Below are 12459 nucleotides of genomic sequence, written 5' to 3' on the forward strand. Positions count from 1 at the left end.
CATCCCTGGGGGTGCTGCAGGATGCAGTGTTGGTGGCACAGCTTAGGAGGCTTTCCTCAGTGATCTGGGTGGACAGGGAGGCCAGCTGGCAGTGCCTGTGTAACTCTGGAGTCTCTGATTATGGGGAAACTATTGTGGAAAAAGGCCTGCCTTAATAGGAGTGTTAACGTCATGGGGACAGACAAACTCCCACAAGGATATGTTTATATTCTGCCAGCAAAAGGTTACCTTAGAAACTACAAGCTAAGGAGTAGATCAACATAGTAAATTTCCTACAGGAGAAAATTTAACTGAAAACACAGAGATTTGCCTCTGCATACAAGTACCTGACCATGAAGACCTCTTCACTGTGTGAACCCTATTTTATTTCATATTGCCTGGAAACAATAAATGTAATGAGATCAACTCCCTCAAATTCTATAGAAAAGACAAGGGAAATCAGATTTTTAAGGGTGGCAAGGGACTCCTTTGCCTTTTCATTCATTGGGTTTAATTGCTATTCTGACTGTGAGCCATCAAAGGAACCCACGCCATGGACTGAAGCCATACAGTTCCCCTGTGGGTCCTTTTGTTCTTCATTTGATGGCATAAGCAAAGTCCTCTGTCCAAGTCCTGTGGCTGGTCCATCTGTCTGCTGTTGTTGCTGCATGTCTTACTTGTCTCAAGCGGTTTCCAGACTATAATTTTATGCAAATTACTTTCCTGACAAAATAATTTCAGATCTGGAAGCTGCATTGCATTGCACCTTTTGTGAGTGGACGTGAAGCAAAATACAAAATGAGTTCCAAGAGAGCTGTTCCTTGGTGTTGTTTTGCTTTGCTGAGGATACAGAGGAGCAAATGCTTTGCATCTCCTCTGCACCTGAAGTGATGGAACAGCTCCTCGGGCCTGTGTGTCTCTACTTCCCACCTATTTTCAACAAGTGTGATTCTGGCTGGGCTGTATCCATTAATATCCCACTGATGCAGCATGTCTAGAGCCTGGGCTGAAAAGCAAAGTGTCAAGAGAACCTGATCCTCTGAAGGTCACACTAGACAGCAGCTCCTACAGTGACCAGCTCACCCTGCCTGTGGTGAGCCACAGCTCTGGTGGCTCCCTGAGCTCCTTCCACCAGGATGGTTCCATTTCAAAGGGCACCCTGCATCCTTGCCACACCATCTACCCTGCTCAGTCCCTTAAACAAGGAAAAGGAAAGGACGGATAAGGAAAGGGAGCAGTTGATGAGAAACAGCCAAGGTGGTGTTTGCAGGGGGTCATGCAGATGTGGGTGTCACCTGCTGAGGGGACACCTGACCATGGGGATCCATCTCCTGGAGGGGTTCTTCATGGACAGCTCAGCCAGCCATGACTGCAGTGCCTCTGTGACCCTGAAAACAGGGACCTGGGGTGGGTCCTCAGATCTCAGCCAGCTCACACAAGCTGAATTTCTTCTCAAGTCACTGATTTCTGAGCCTGCATTATCTTCCCTTATTTATCCCTTAAACAGAGCATAGATCCATCAGGAGACCACATGCACATTAAGCTCAATTTCTTTTCTCCAGGGAGGCCATGGGAGCAGTGTGATGACCACAAGCAGCCTGAAACATGCCAATGTCCCCCCTGGGACCACAGAATCATAAAGGCTGGAAAAGACCTCTAAGATCATTGAGTATGACTAGATGGGTGTGAGGAAGTGGAATAAGCTTCATTACACTGTTATGTGACAGAGAAGGTTCTAGGAGTTAATGAAAATACTGTGGAAAAAGAAGTGTGCATAGAAACATTTTGATTTGATTACAATAAAAAATTTATTTTGATTCATATCATACTGAAAAATTAAATAAATAAAAAGTCAACAAATGATTGTGTGAGACTCCCACCATTAGAGAAAAAAAATCATAATTGATTTTGTAGTCAGAGAAAAGTACAAAGAAAACCTGGACATGGGAGGAAAAAAGTGCTCAAGAGATTTGGCTTTGGTAAAAAACACAACACACACTCAAGGAGTGCTTCAGAGATTTTGCAGTGGTGGCAAATACAGTCCAAGAATTTGAAGCCTTGACATGTTGTTGAATGTTTTCCTTAGTTCTTTTAAACTAAATAAACCCAAGAAGTTTGTAGCAAGAAAACAGTCTTCAACAAGGCCAGTAGGAATTAATTCTTCCCTCAGCATCACCTGTTGGTATCTCCTGATTCTGAAGGCAATTGAAAGAGCAGCAAAATTGTGGAGAAACTGAGACAAGACTCTAACACAACAGTCAGCTGCCTAAAGGACTCTGGAAAAAGTTCCCCTGGAATAGAAACATGATGGCACAGACTATTCCTCATCCTACACCTGGAGAGATCCACTCTGCTCTCCCTACACTGTGAAAAATGGACATCAGTGGTACACACTTACTGCTTGCTGTTGGCAACAAAATTAAATGGGAATTGCAGCTTGTTCCATGATGAAGACACTAAATCTAGCTGCATGTGTGAGCCATGAGGTTTTGTATGTGCTGTCAGAGGCAGAATGTTCAGGGGGAAATGGAAATTTTATTAGAACAGAAAAAGGAAACTTTCAAACAACACAGGCTAGAATGTAGCTGGCTTATTTTTCAACTGTTTTTGATACCAAATTGACCCCTGTGATAAAAAAGAAAAAAAAACAAAAAAACAACAAAACATCAAGGGGATTTAACCACCATGAGTTTTCTTCCAAGTCTTTCTAAAAATGACTGAAAGAGCAGTCAATGTTTCTGAATTACTAATATTTGTCCATGAGGAAAAAAGAAAAGTACTTGAAGCTCCAAAATCCAGTCACACTGTGAAGCTCTGACTGGCATTTTACACGTAGTGTTTTACCTCTTAAACTTGCTTTGTTTGTATTACTGCAGCATCTCACAAGAGCCATATTGATTAACAGCAATCTAAACAAGCTGGAATCTTTAAAGCAAACAAACATGGTTCAGGCAGTAATGCTTCATTCTCTCACAAAGGACTTGTAGAAAACAGTGAGCCCATCAAATCTGCTGTGCCTGTGACACCCAGGTCAGCTCATGCTGGGAAATGGCTTCTTGACATGAGGATTGTGAATAGGTCCCATCATGAGGATTTGAGGATTTGAAAATCCTGCCCTTTCCATATTGCTGCAGTGAAGGGTCACACGAGCTGAGGGAGCTCAGTTCCCACACAGACATTTGGCATTCTTGGCTCTTTATGAGCCACAAGTCCAGTAATAGACACGTGGGCAAAGCAATTCGTGTTGGCGAGGGGTGCTGTGGCCCAAAATTCCAGTGCCCATGCCACTGTGCCCATGCCACTGTGCCCATGCCACTGTGCCATGTGCTGCTGCCTTGGAGGGCACCTCACTGGTACCAGCTGGTGCAGAAAGACAAGGGGATAAATCTTGGATGAAGCTCTTCACTGTTGAAGGGTTTTCACTGGCTCAGAAACTCATCTGCTTGGACATTCTGCCACAACTGGTGCATAGAAGAGAGGACGTTTAGATGATGGTTTCTTTTGCCAGAAATTCCAACCAATGTGATACATTAAAAATTAAATATGCCATTTTTCCCAAGCCTGATCAAAAGTCCTTTGAAGTCTGTGGCAAGAACTCCTCTGGTTTCACCAAGGCTGAAATTGAATCCATAATCCATAAGTCCTGTTTTCATCATATGGAGAAGAAAAGACCACAGTTTTCTATTCTTCACTGACTGAAGCTGGATTTACACTTTATCTGTCCTTGAAGCTTTAATGCATTGATTCCAGCAAAAATCTGTGAGTATAAAACCCCCACTGTAACTTCCCTCATTTCACTGCCTGGAGGTACCGACATCAATATACTCATTTCTCCAGAGATGTACATGATTTTGAAATCTGTCTCATGCTCTAAGATCAGCTTGGACAGATTGTGTCTTTGTAGGTGCTGCTACAGAACAAAAGATTCTTAGTGTAGAACTAGTTAATATTCCAAACCATGATTTTTTTTTCCATTTTGGATAGAGACCTTGTAAAGAGATACTGCATTTTTAAACTTGCAAAAAAAAATTAAGAAGAAATTTTTCCTTGTGACTTTTGAATATTTTCCCATAAAAAAGGTAAAAGCTACCTTCAAAAATTGTCTTGTTTGTGTTTGTTCAAATATAGGAGTTGTTATTATTGGTTTTGACTACAAAAGCATACCAGACAGAAGCTAAACTTTGGTTAATTTTTCCCCCTTTTATAAAAATGTTGAATTTAGGGTTTGTCATATTAAAAAAAAATCACATTTGTTGCACAATTATAAAAGGCACATATAAATGACTTGAAGAAAGTCCACTTTCCAATTTTAAACTGATTAAATAAAAAAATAATAAAAAAAAATCCAGAGTATTTTCCACCAAAATACCCCCAAAAACCCCAAAAATTACATATAACCAAATGAGACTAACAAGTGGCTAAAAAGGCCATTTTTTCTCCTGGAGTTTTCAGTATTATTTTCTCCATCATTATGGCTGTGTAGGAAGCAATATTAAATAATACATGAGATGATTTGATTCATATTTTCTAGACACTATCAATGCAAAATGAGGCAATGGTTGAAATATTTACTCCTCCAGGCAACTTCATCATGTTTTTCCTTAATACAGCATGAAAACAGAAGCAATAAGAGAACAGAGAAGAGGTGGTTCAAAAAGATCAACAGCAGAAGTGAATTAATTTCTTTGAGGTAATCCTTACTATGATGTTCACAGCTGCCTTAGCAGATTTCAGGTCCCAGAAGTCATTTTCACTCTTCTTCAAGGATCTGCTGCCTTGCATGAGGAGAGAACAGACACACAGACAGCAGTTCCTGTGCTCAGGCTTCCTCTAATTGCAACAGGCAGATCTTTCGTCAGTAATTCAAGAATTGAGCCATAGATGCCTAAGCAGAGATTAATTTATTCCAGCTGACTGGCAGCTCCCAGCAATCCCAGGATGGGGAATCATGTGCAGCTTGGAAGCCTTGGCCTCGTCCCTGCGGCGTGAGATTCTCCAAACTCATCAATGCAGATCCACGCATTCAAACCTGGCTGGTGCCCAGATCATCTGCACTGAGCTTTCTTCTGCTGCATGCTGGAAATTGCAGCCCCCACTTGTCCCCATGGCCAGGGTCATCTGCCCTTGAAGAATTTTATTTTTTCAATGGAGGCAAGAGTCAAAGTTATATTGAACTCAAAGTCCCCGTCGTGGACGCCAGTCTTCCGGAAAGCCCCACCTGAAGTGTTGTTCTCCCAGTAATGGTGCCAGTGTCCTTTGCTGTCTGCTCCAAAGCCATACACATTGACCTAGGAGGGAAGGGAGAACTAGAGTTATGGACTGGAAAACAATTGCTTTACATCTGAAGTGCTGAAGAAACTCTTTATTCTCAGTATATTTACAGGCAGCAGCACTTGAGGTACTCAGTGGCATCCTGAGCTCTCCTGCTGAATGACAGGACCACAGAGAAACAGCCCAAGGCCTACTCAGGGCATGTGACATCCTAAGCTATGCTGAGACACCACCAGACCGCAGCTCAGAGGGAAAAGGAGATTTCTATACATTAATTCTTCTTTAGCAATATGAAAGTGCATTCCTATCCCTTAAGCATGATTGTCCTCAGGAGATCCGTGGCTTGGGATGGGAATCTCCTCTTCAGCTGATTTAAGCCACAAAAAGTGAAAAAAATTTGGTTTGCTCCTGGTCTTCCAAATAATGACCCAAGATGACTACATTTATATGCTTGATTATATGATATTTGCAGTTACTCCAGAGAAAGATGGATTTTATGTTCTTTGCATGTGCACCCAGCTACAGCCTCTCCCCTCCCAAAGGCTTGTTTGCTGATGGCTATGCCTGTTTCATCTGATAGTAACAGTCCAAACATCACCACTGATTTATTTAAACTGAGAGTGGTGAAATGTCTGACTGGATTAGAATGGGTCATAGCCCCAAAGCAGCTCCCTAAATCAACCACACCCAGGTCCACTCAAATATGAGCTATTTTTGAGTTGTTTTGGGTAATGTCAGAGCCCTGTTCATTGCCTGCTCACCAGAAAACAAACTCCAGCCAATCTGCTGTGACTATGATAGAGTTTCTTCCAGTATCTTTAGGAGTATTTCCATCACCTCTCCAAGCAGACCAGGCCTGGGGGACCAAAACTCAGCAGCAGATGTGTGTCCAGGACAGGGATTTTGCCAGCAAAGTGATTTTGATGCCCCATGCTGACAAGCCCATACTTGCAGGATTTTGTAGAGCTGACCTGGCCTTACTCTAACTAGCTGAGTCTCCAGTCACCCTGGAGCACCTCACATCACTCAAACCGGGGAATTTCCCCAAGTGACTGCTGGAGCAAAGGCACTACTGCAACCTACATTATAAACCCACAAGCCTGAGTTTGAAAACAGGAGATAAAACATAATTCAAACTTTCACTAGCAAGACGGGCACAGACACCATTCATGTTTAGATGTCTTTTGATACCAGCTGGAATCTCTGTTTATGTTTAATTATATTCTCCTGGAGTACATAGCAAACCCTACAATTTGCTGACATTAAAAAAATCCATCACTGGCACTGGAGTGTGTCTGCATGCTTCTGAGGAGTTTGCACATGTCTGAAGAGAAGGTGGAGAGGGGGAAACAAAGGCTGAGTGAGTGGCCAGGAGTTGTTCCTGGCTCTCCAGTGTGAAATGTCCTGATTTTTATCAATATATCCACACACAGACAGACTTTACCTCATCGCATACATGGAGAGCAAACATCAAAGACAGAAGGCCTGTGGAGGGGTATCTCCCATGATGCTCCAGCCAGTTTTCATAGATGTATTTCATGAAAGCTGGATTATAAACTAGGATCTAGGCAAAATTGGAGAAAAAGACTCATTAGTAACATACCCTGGGGAAAAAACAATGGTAGCACATCATTCCTAAAGGACACCGGGGTAGGGGATGGGGTAAGAAAGGAATAATAGTTATTCTTGAAGGCAAATAAAAGGCAAAAATAAGTCCCATATTAAGTGCATCAGGAATATTTCCCATGTGCAATTACATATCAACAGCCCTTCCTTGGTCTTGATATCCCTCCTGCTTACAGTAATGTAAATCCTGGAGATTCCTACTGAAACTAATGGGAATGAAACAGCACAACTGAGATGGAAATTAGGCATTGGCCATTCAGCTCTCCTTGCAACACCCTGCAGGTGAGCTCTGGGGAGCTGGAGTTCTGAACAAGGCAAACATGAGATGCCATGACATGGTTTCACAAAGCCATGGATTAATTTAGGTTGGAAAAGACCCCTAAGATCATCAGCTCCCATCAGTTTGAGTGGGAACATAAGAACAACTGCCTCTTCTGCACAATGTGCCAGCCATATCTTGGTATCTCTACAGGTACAGAACTAAGGAAACCAAGGACCTCAGGAAGCCTATCAGGTCATGCATGCTTCTTTTATCCTGTTTTTCAATCATGCCATTTTCTATGCTGTATGTTTTTTTCTTACAAGACATAAAATGCATTTGTTTATCTCACAAAGGTCATCTCCCAGAGACAGAGCACTTAAGATAAGACCTGAGAGTACAGTAAATCCAAGGACTGGTAGGAGCCCTTGGTTTGAACCCCCTCCCCTGAATGAGGCAGAGACTTTTCCCTCCACGCTGTGTTTGTAATTGGAGTGACAGCATTTCAGTGCTATGTGGTTAGCTGCAAGGCTTTTCCTTTTACAGAGTCAGAGGTTAATTGCTCATATTGCATCCGTGTGTAATCTCTTCTCACGGGCTGTTTTGCATTGCACAGTGTGGGAAGAAACACAGGCATCTCCTCTCATGCTCAGGAAGCTGCTGCATATCACTGCACCCTGGGCTCTGCCCCTCAGCTGAGCTGTGAGTTTAACTACCTGCCCTGGTGCTTCTCACAGGGGTCTTGCAGAGGTTATCGTGTACCTCAGAACAGGTCAGGATGAGCTAAGGGATTATTTACTGCACCCTAGAGGTCCATGGTTTGAAGCGAAGGAAAATAAACTGATATTAGCTCAGGGTCTCACCTGAAGGCTTTGGCAAAACCTGGCCTCTTGAATGAAAGGTGTGTGCTTTAATTTGTAATTTTAATGATCTGGAACTAATGTCAGGCTTTAACAGCCCTTGATGGATTAGACACTGTACTTTGGAAAATCAGTCTGTCCAAAGGCTAAGAGAATGAGATCTCTATTTTTCTGGAAGCTCCATGGAAGAGGTTCTTCCTCTCCCACACAGCCTGCCTTGATTGTACTCTGAAACCATGCAGCTACAACAGCAGAAGTCTTTGCACAGGGGCTGAAGTTCCTCCATGGGAATTAACCCCATGGCAAATCCTGTCCCCAGCCTGTCCCTGTCTGTGCTCTCATGCAAACTGTGCTTGAGCATTGCCTGTGAGAGCTGTAACACACCTGGAGCAAAACCTTGCTGGGCTTGGCCTGAGCTCAGCCTCCAAGCTTGGTTAATTGGGTACAGGTAATTACTGCAGCTGTGGGCTAAGAGCCTAGCACCAGGAATTCTCCACTGACCTGGAAACACACAGCTTCATTTGTTCAGAGCTCACTTAGCTCCTTATTACTGACCTGGGAGTCAGGAACACCCTTGGTGTTCAAATGTTAAAATTATTTTGGAAAACCTCTGAAGTCTCTCCTCAGTATCATTACATACAAATGGCTGCAATGGGTAGGAACAGAGCAGTTACTGTGCAGGACAATGCTGCACTTTGAATGTTCCTGAGCAGCACCAGAGGAAGTGATGCAGCCTTCAGAACAGAGCTCGTGCAATGGCATAGCCACAAAAGCAATTTCTTTCCAACCACAGTTATTTAGTGGTTGATCTATGGCCTAAATGGCACTCAGGAGCCAAATCTTTAGCTTAGCTGAGCCTTTGAAAGTGTCTGTATTTTGGCTGCAATTTTTTATCAATGTCAAGGGCTTGCTTGGATTCTTGCAGTCTCCCAAACAGGCAAAGACCTACAAATAAATTAGCAGAACAAATCCACAAACCAGCACTGCTCACCTTTTCTTTTTTGACTTTGATTTTCCTTGGAACTGGAACATATGTGCTGTTAAAGAAAAAAGAAAGACAGCACCATGATAAATAAAAGCCCAACTTATTGGTATTTTCATGTAATTCCAAAGAAAGAATATTCTTCACGTACAGTGATAAATTCAAATTATTCTAAAGTAGTAAATTCAAGAAGTTGTTGTAAAATGAGGCTGCAATTAAGTAACACAGCAGGAAAAAACCTGAGCTGTCACTGAAGCAATTTTATAGGAAACTATTGTGTTCTAAAATATTCAAGTTAATTATTGACAGTAAGACACCAAAGATTTAGTTGAGAATATACTGTAGAGTGAATACTATGTGGAGCTCGAGACTTCTGATTCTTGGATCATTACTGTTGCAGTCTTTGCCTGCTTTGATGATGGGAAAGACTTTCCATTTAATTTCATGGCAGAAAAACCTTCTCCCACCAGGGGGAGACTTTTCCTCTCCTAACACTCGGAGCTACCACATGATTTTCAGAGTTCACCAGTTCTGTGGTTATATGGAACTCAGGCATTCCAGCACACAGCCCCTCTCAGAGAGCTCCTTCCCTCCTCCCCAGGGCGATGCTGAATGTTTCCTGCAGTTTCCAGCATCAAACTTCCAAGTTACACCTTATGACTCGGCTGAAATCATGAGTCATGTCTTGAAAATGAAAAAAACTTTTATTCCCCACATCTCATGCACAGTGTGCTGGCTGGAAGAAAAAAAACATCCTGAGTTTGTTTCAAGTGAAAAAATTCGGGTGAGCTGGCTTTGTAATTGGAGTATATCCCAAAATATATCCTGCACACTTTTTAGATGGGTTGTGGTCAAGCACCAAATCACCTTCCACTAGTTCAGTCTCAATGTTTTCACTTGGGTTTTGGTGACAAGGTTCCTGTCATAAAGGTTTCATTTTCTTTGAACCATGGAACATCATCACTTTTAAAACTTAGTCTAAATCTACCCAAACAGTGGTGACCTGGCAATGCTCTCCTGTGCTCAGGGCTGAGGCAGTGAGGGAGGAGATGGTGGTTCCAGTGCTCCTGGGAGGTGATGCTGGCGGGGAAAGGGACACTCATGCAGACTTCTCAATCTGGTCTCAGCAAATACTCCCTTGCAGCTGCAGCCCATGCCTGACCTTGATCAGCAAATCAGTAAACACAGTCTTGGTGATCCCATGCCCTTTTTGTGCTCAGGAAGACAAAAATGGCTTCTTTGCTAGAATGGCTTCTTTGGTAGAATCTCCTTAATATCATATAAATAAATAGTTGATCTTTTCTTACAAGGTGATGTGGAAGGAACAAGAGGGCTGTATGTCATGGATAGATACAGTAGAAGACCAAAGAGATGAGTATGCAATGTCATGACAGTACTTGTGGACATCTCTGATCTAACCAGGAGACTGCTGGAGCTTTTGTCAGACGACATATTAGTGATTTTAACCAAGATCTACTTCATTGTTTTTAGAGTACCCAAGTCCTGCTATCATGTGACTGCACAATTTCATAAAATGACATAGAAAATATTGCACACTGGTTAAGATGTCTGCTCTGATGCTCATGTAAACCCTGGGCTGCAGAGCAGCCAGGGAATGAGTGACCCAGGAGGCACCAAACAGGAGTGGGACAGTGACACCTGTGATGGAGGTTCCAGGCAGTGGAACATCACCTGGGAGAGACCTTCCATGAAACACCTTGCAGGGCTCCAGTGAAATCTGTCATTGTCCCTGTATAAAACATTCTTTTCATTGCCCAAAACATTTACTGAGCCCTTGACCCAAGATGTGTAACATTTTGAGGAATACTGTCACTGTCTTTGCCAAACAAAGTGGAGTTTTTTCACCATACAGATTCCTGAAAGATTTGCAAGTGAAGGCAACCAGGGTAAATATATGGCTCCTGAGGGCCTGAAAGTTTCCCATCCCAGAAAAGGCATTTCTTAGTCTTTTCTGGAACAATGCTTAGTCTTAGAGAGATGTTTTTAGATGGAAATACATCAGTCAAATGGGACTGAGAGTGTCTGAGAGAATCACTCAGCTGTCAATTGAAGCTAATATTAAGGCAATCTGAAGTTTGGCTTTTGTTTTGAATCATAAAAAATTGCAAGAATTATGGTAATACTAAGAAAAGAATATATTTAACTCACAGGTTTTGAGTTTTAGGAAATTCTTCCATACAGAAAATTAAAGACTGTGTAAAAGTCTAACCAATAGAGGATGCTTATCTTTTTTAGCTATGAGTGCACTTGGGTTCTTGTTAGCCTAAACTCAGCTGACACCGTGCAGGCTGTGCATGTGGAACAATGCCCAAGCAGACCAGGGTAAGCAGATAAGTACTTCTTCCTTTCTAAAATACTGACTTTCAAATGTGTTTTATTTTTATTTCATGCTTTCTCCCCTTTAAAAATGTGCACTCAACAATTTCCTTATACCCATTATCTGACACTGTGTGTTTAATGCATGCTTGTAGGTTAATTCCACAAGGCAAAAATTATGCTATGTACATTGCTATGATTTGTATGCTTATGATTTTCTGCTTTTATTATTCCAGCTTATTAATTATGCAATTTCTCTGTTCTGAGTATGGCAAACATCTTAAAATAGTGGTATTTCTTTCACGTGGTGAAATAATTGCACACTAATTTATACCAGATGCTTACCAAGCCCATATGTACAATCTAATTATAAATATATGATATATCCTGTAATTTATTAAGCAAAGGTGTTTTCCCTTTCCTGTGCTGTGAGTGCATTGTGGTCAGTTATATCTCCCTAACAGGCTAAGGGCTCACTTGAAATCAGTGCTGGGCTCAGAGCTCAGAAGCACCAAGAGCTTTCTCCTGGGGCAGGGACAGGCAGTGGACCTGCCTGAAAAACGTGTACCCATGTAAATTATAGAACAATAGAATCAATTAGGTGGAAAGACCTCTAAGATCATTGATTCCAAAAGTTAACCCACCACTGCCAAGCCATCACTAAACCATGTCCCTAAGAGCCACACCTGTACATGTTTTAAATTCTTTCAGGGACGGTGACACCACCACTCCCATGCTCCAGTGCTGGGCAACTCTTCTGGTGAAGAAATCGGTTTTGATATTCAATCTAAACCTTCCCTGGTGAAACTTGAGGCATTTCCTCTTTTCCTGTCTCTTGTTATTTGAGAGAAGAGACCAACCCCTACCTGGCTGCAGCTCCTGTCAGGCAGTTGGAGAGAATGGTAAGGACCCCCCTGAGCATCCTTTTGTCCAAGCTGAGCACCTCCAGCTCCCTCAGCTGCTCCTTGTCCTGCAGACCCTTCCCCAGTCCCATGACCCTTCTCTGGACAGGCTTCAGCACCCCAATGACTTGTAGCGAGTGGTACACTTTTCTAAGTGTACTGATTTTTCCAAGTTATGAGTGTGTCTTGAAAGTGGATTTTTTTCAAGCCAGTTTGTGATTGCATGTATTAAATGCTGGTGAT

At 42.4% G+C, this 12459-nt stretch overlaps 1 protein-coding gene across 3 annotated transcripts in view; it reads right to left on the reverse strand.

Moving 5' to 3' along the window:
* Window positions 1–1762: 1762 nt before the first annotated feature.
* The window catches only part of ST3GAL1 (ST3 beta-galactoside alpha-2,3-sialyltransferase 1), an 84055-nt gene continuing 73358 nt past the window's right edge, over window positions 1763–12459 (reverse strand). For all 3 annotated transcript variants that reach the window (XM_063174474.1, XM_063174491.1, XM_063174483.1), the window contains exons 5-7: window positions 8987–9032; window positions 6695–6814; window positions 1763–5267 (exon numbers count right to left, since the gene is read on the reverse strand). In XM_063174474.1, coding sequence (XP_063030544.1) covers window positions 5094–5267; window positions 6695–6814; window positions 8987–9032 — 340 coding nt within the window. In that variant the 3' untranslated portion in view covers window positions 1763–5093. The remainder of the gene's footprint in view (window positions 5268–6694; window positions 6815–8986; window positions 9033–12459) is intronic.

Source organism: Melospiza melodia, chromosome 1, assembly GCF_035770615.1.
Source record: "Melospiza melodia melodia isolate bMelMel2 chromosome 1, bMelMel2.pri, whole genome shotgun sequence".
Classification (NCBI taxonomy): domain Eukaryota; kingdom Metazoa; phylum Chordata; class Aves; order Passeriformes; family Passerellidae; genus Melospiza; species Melospiza melodia.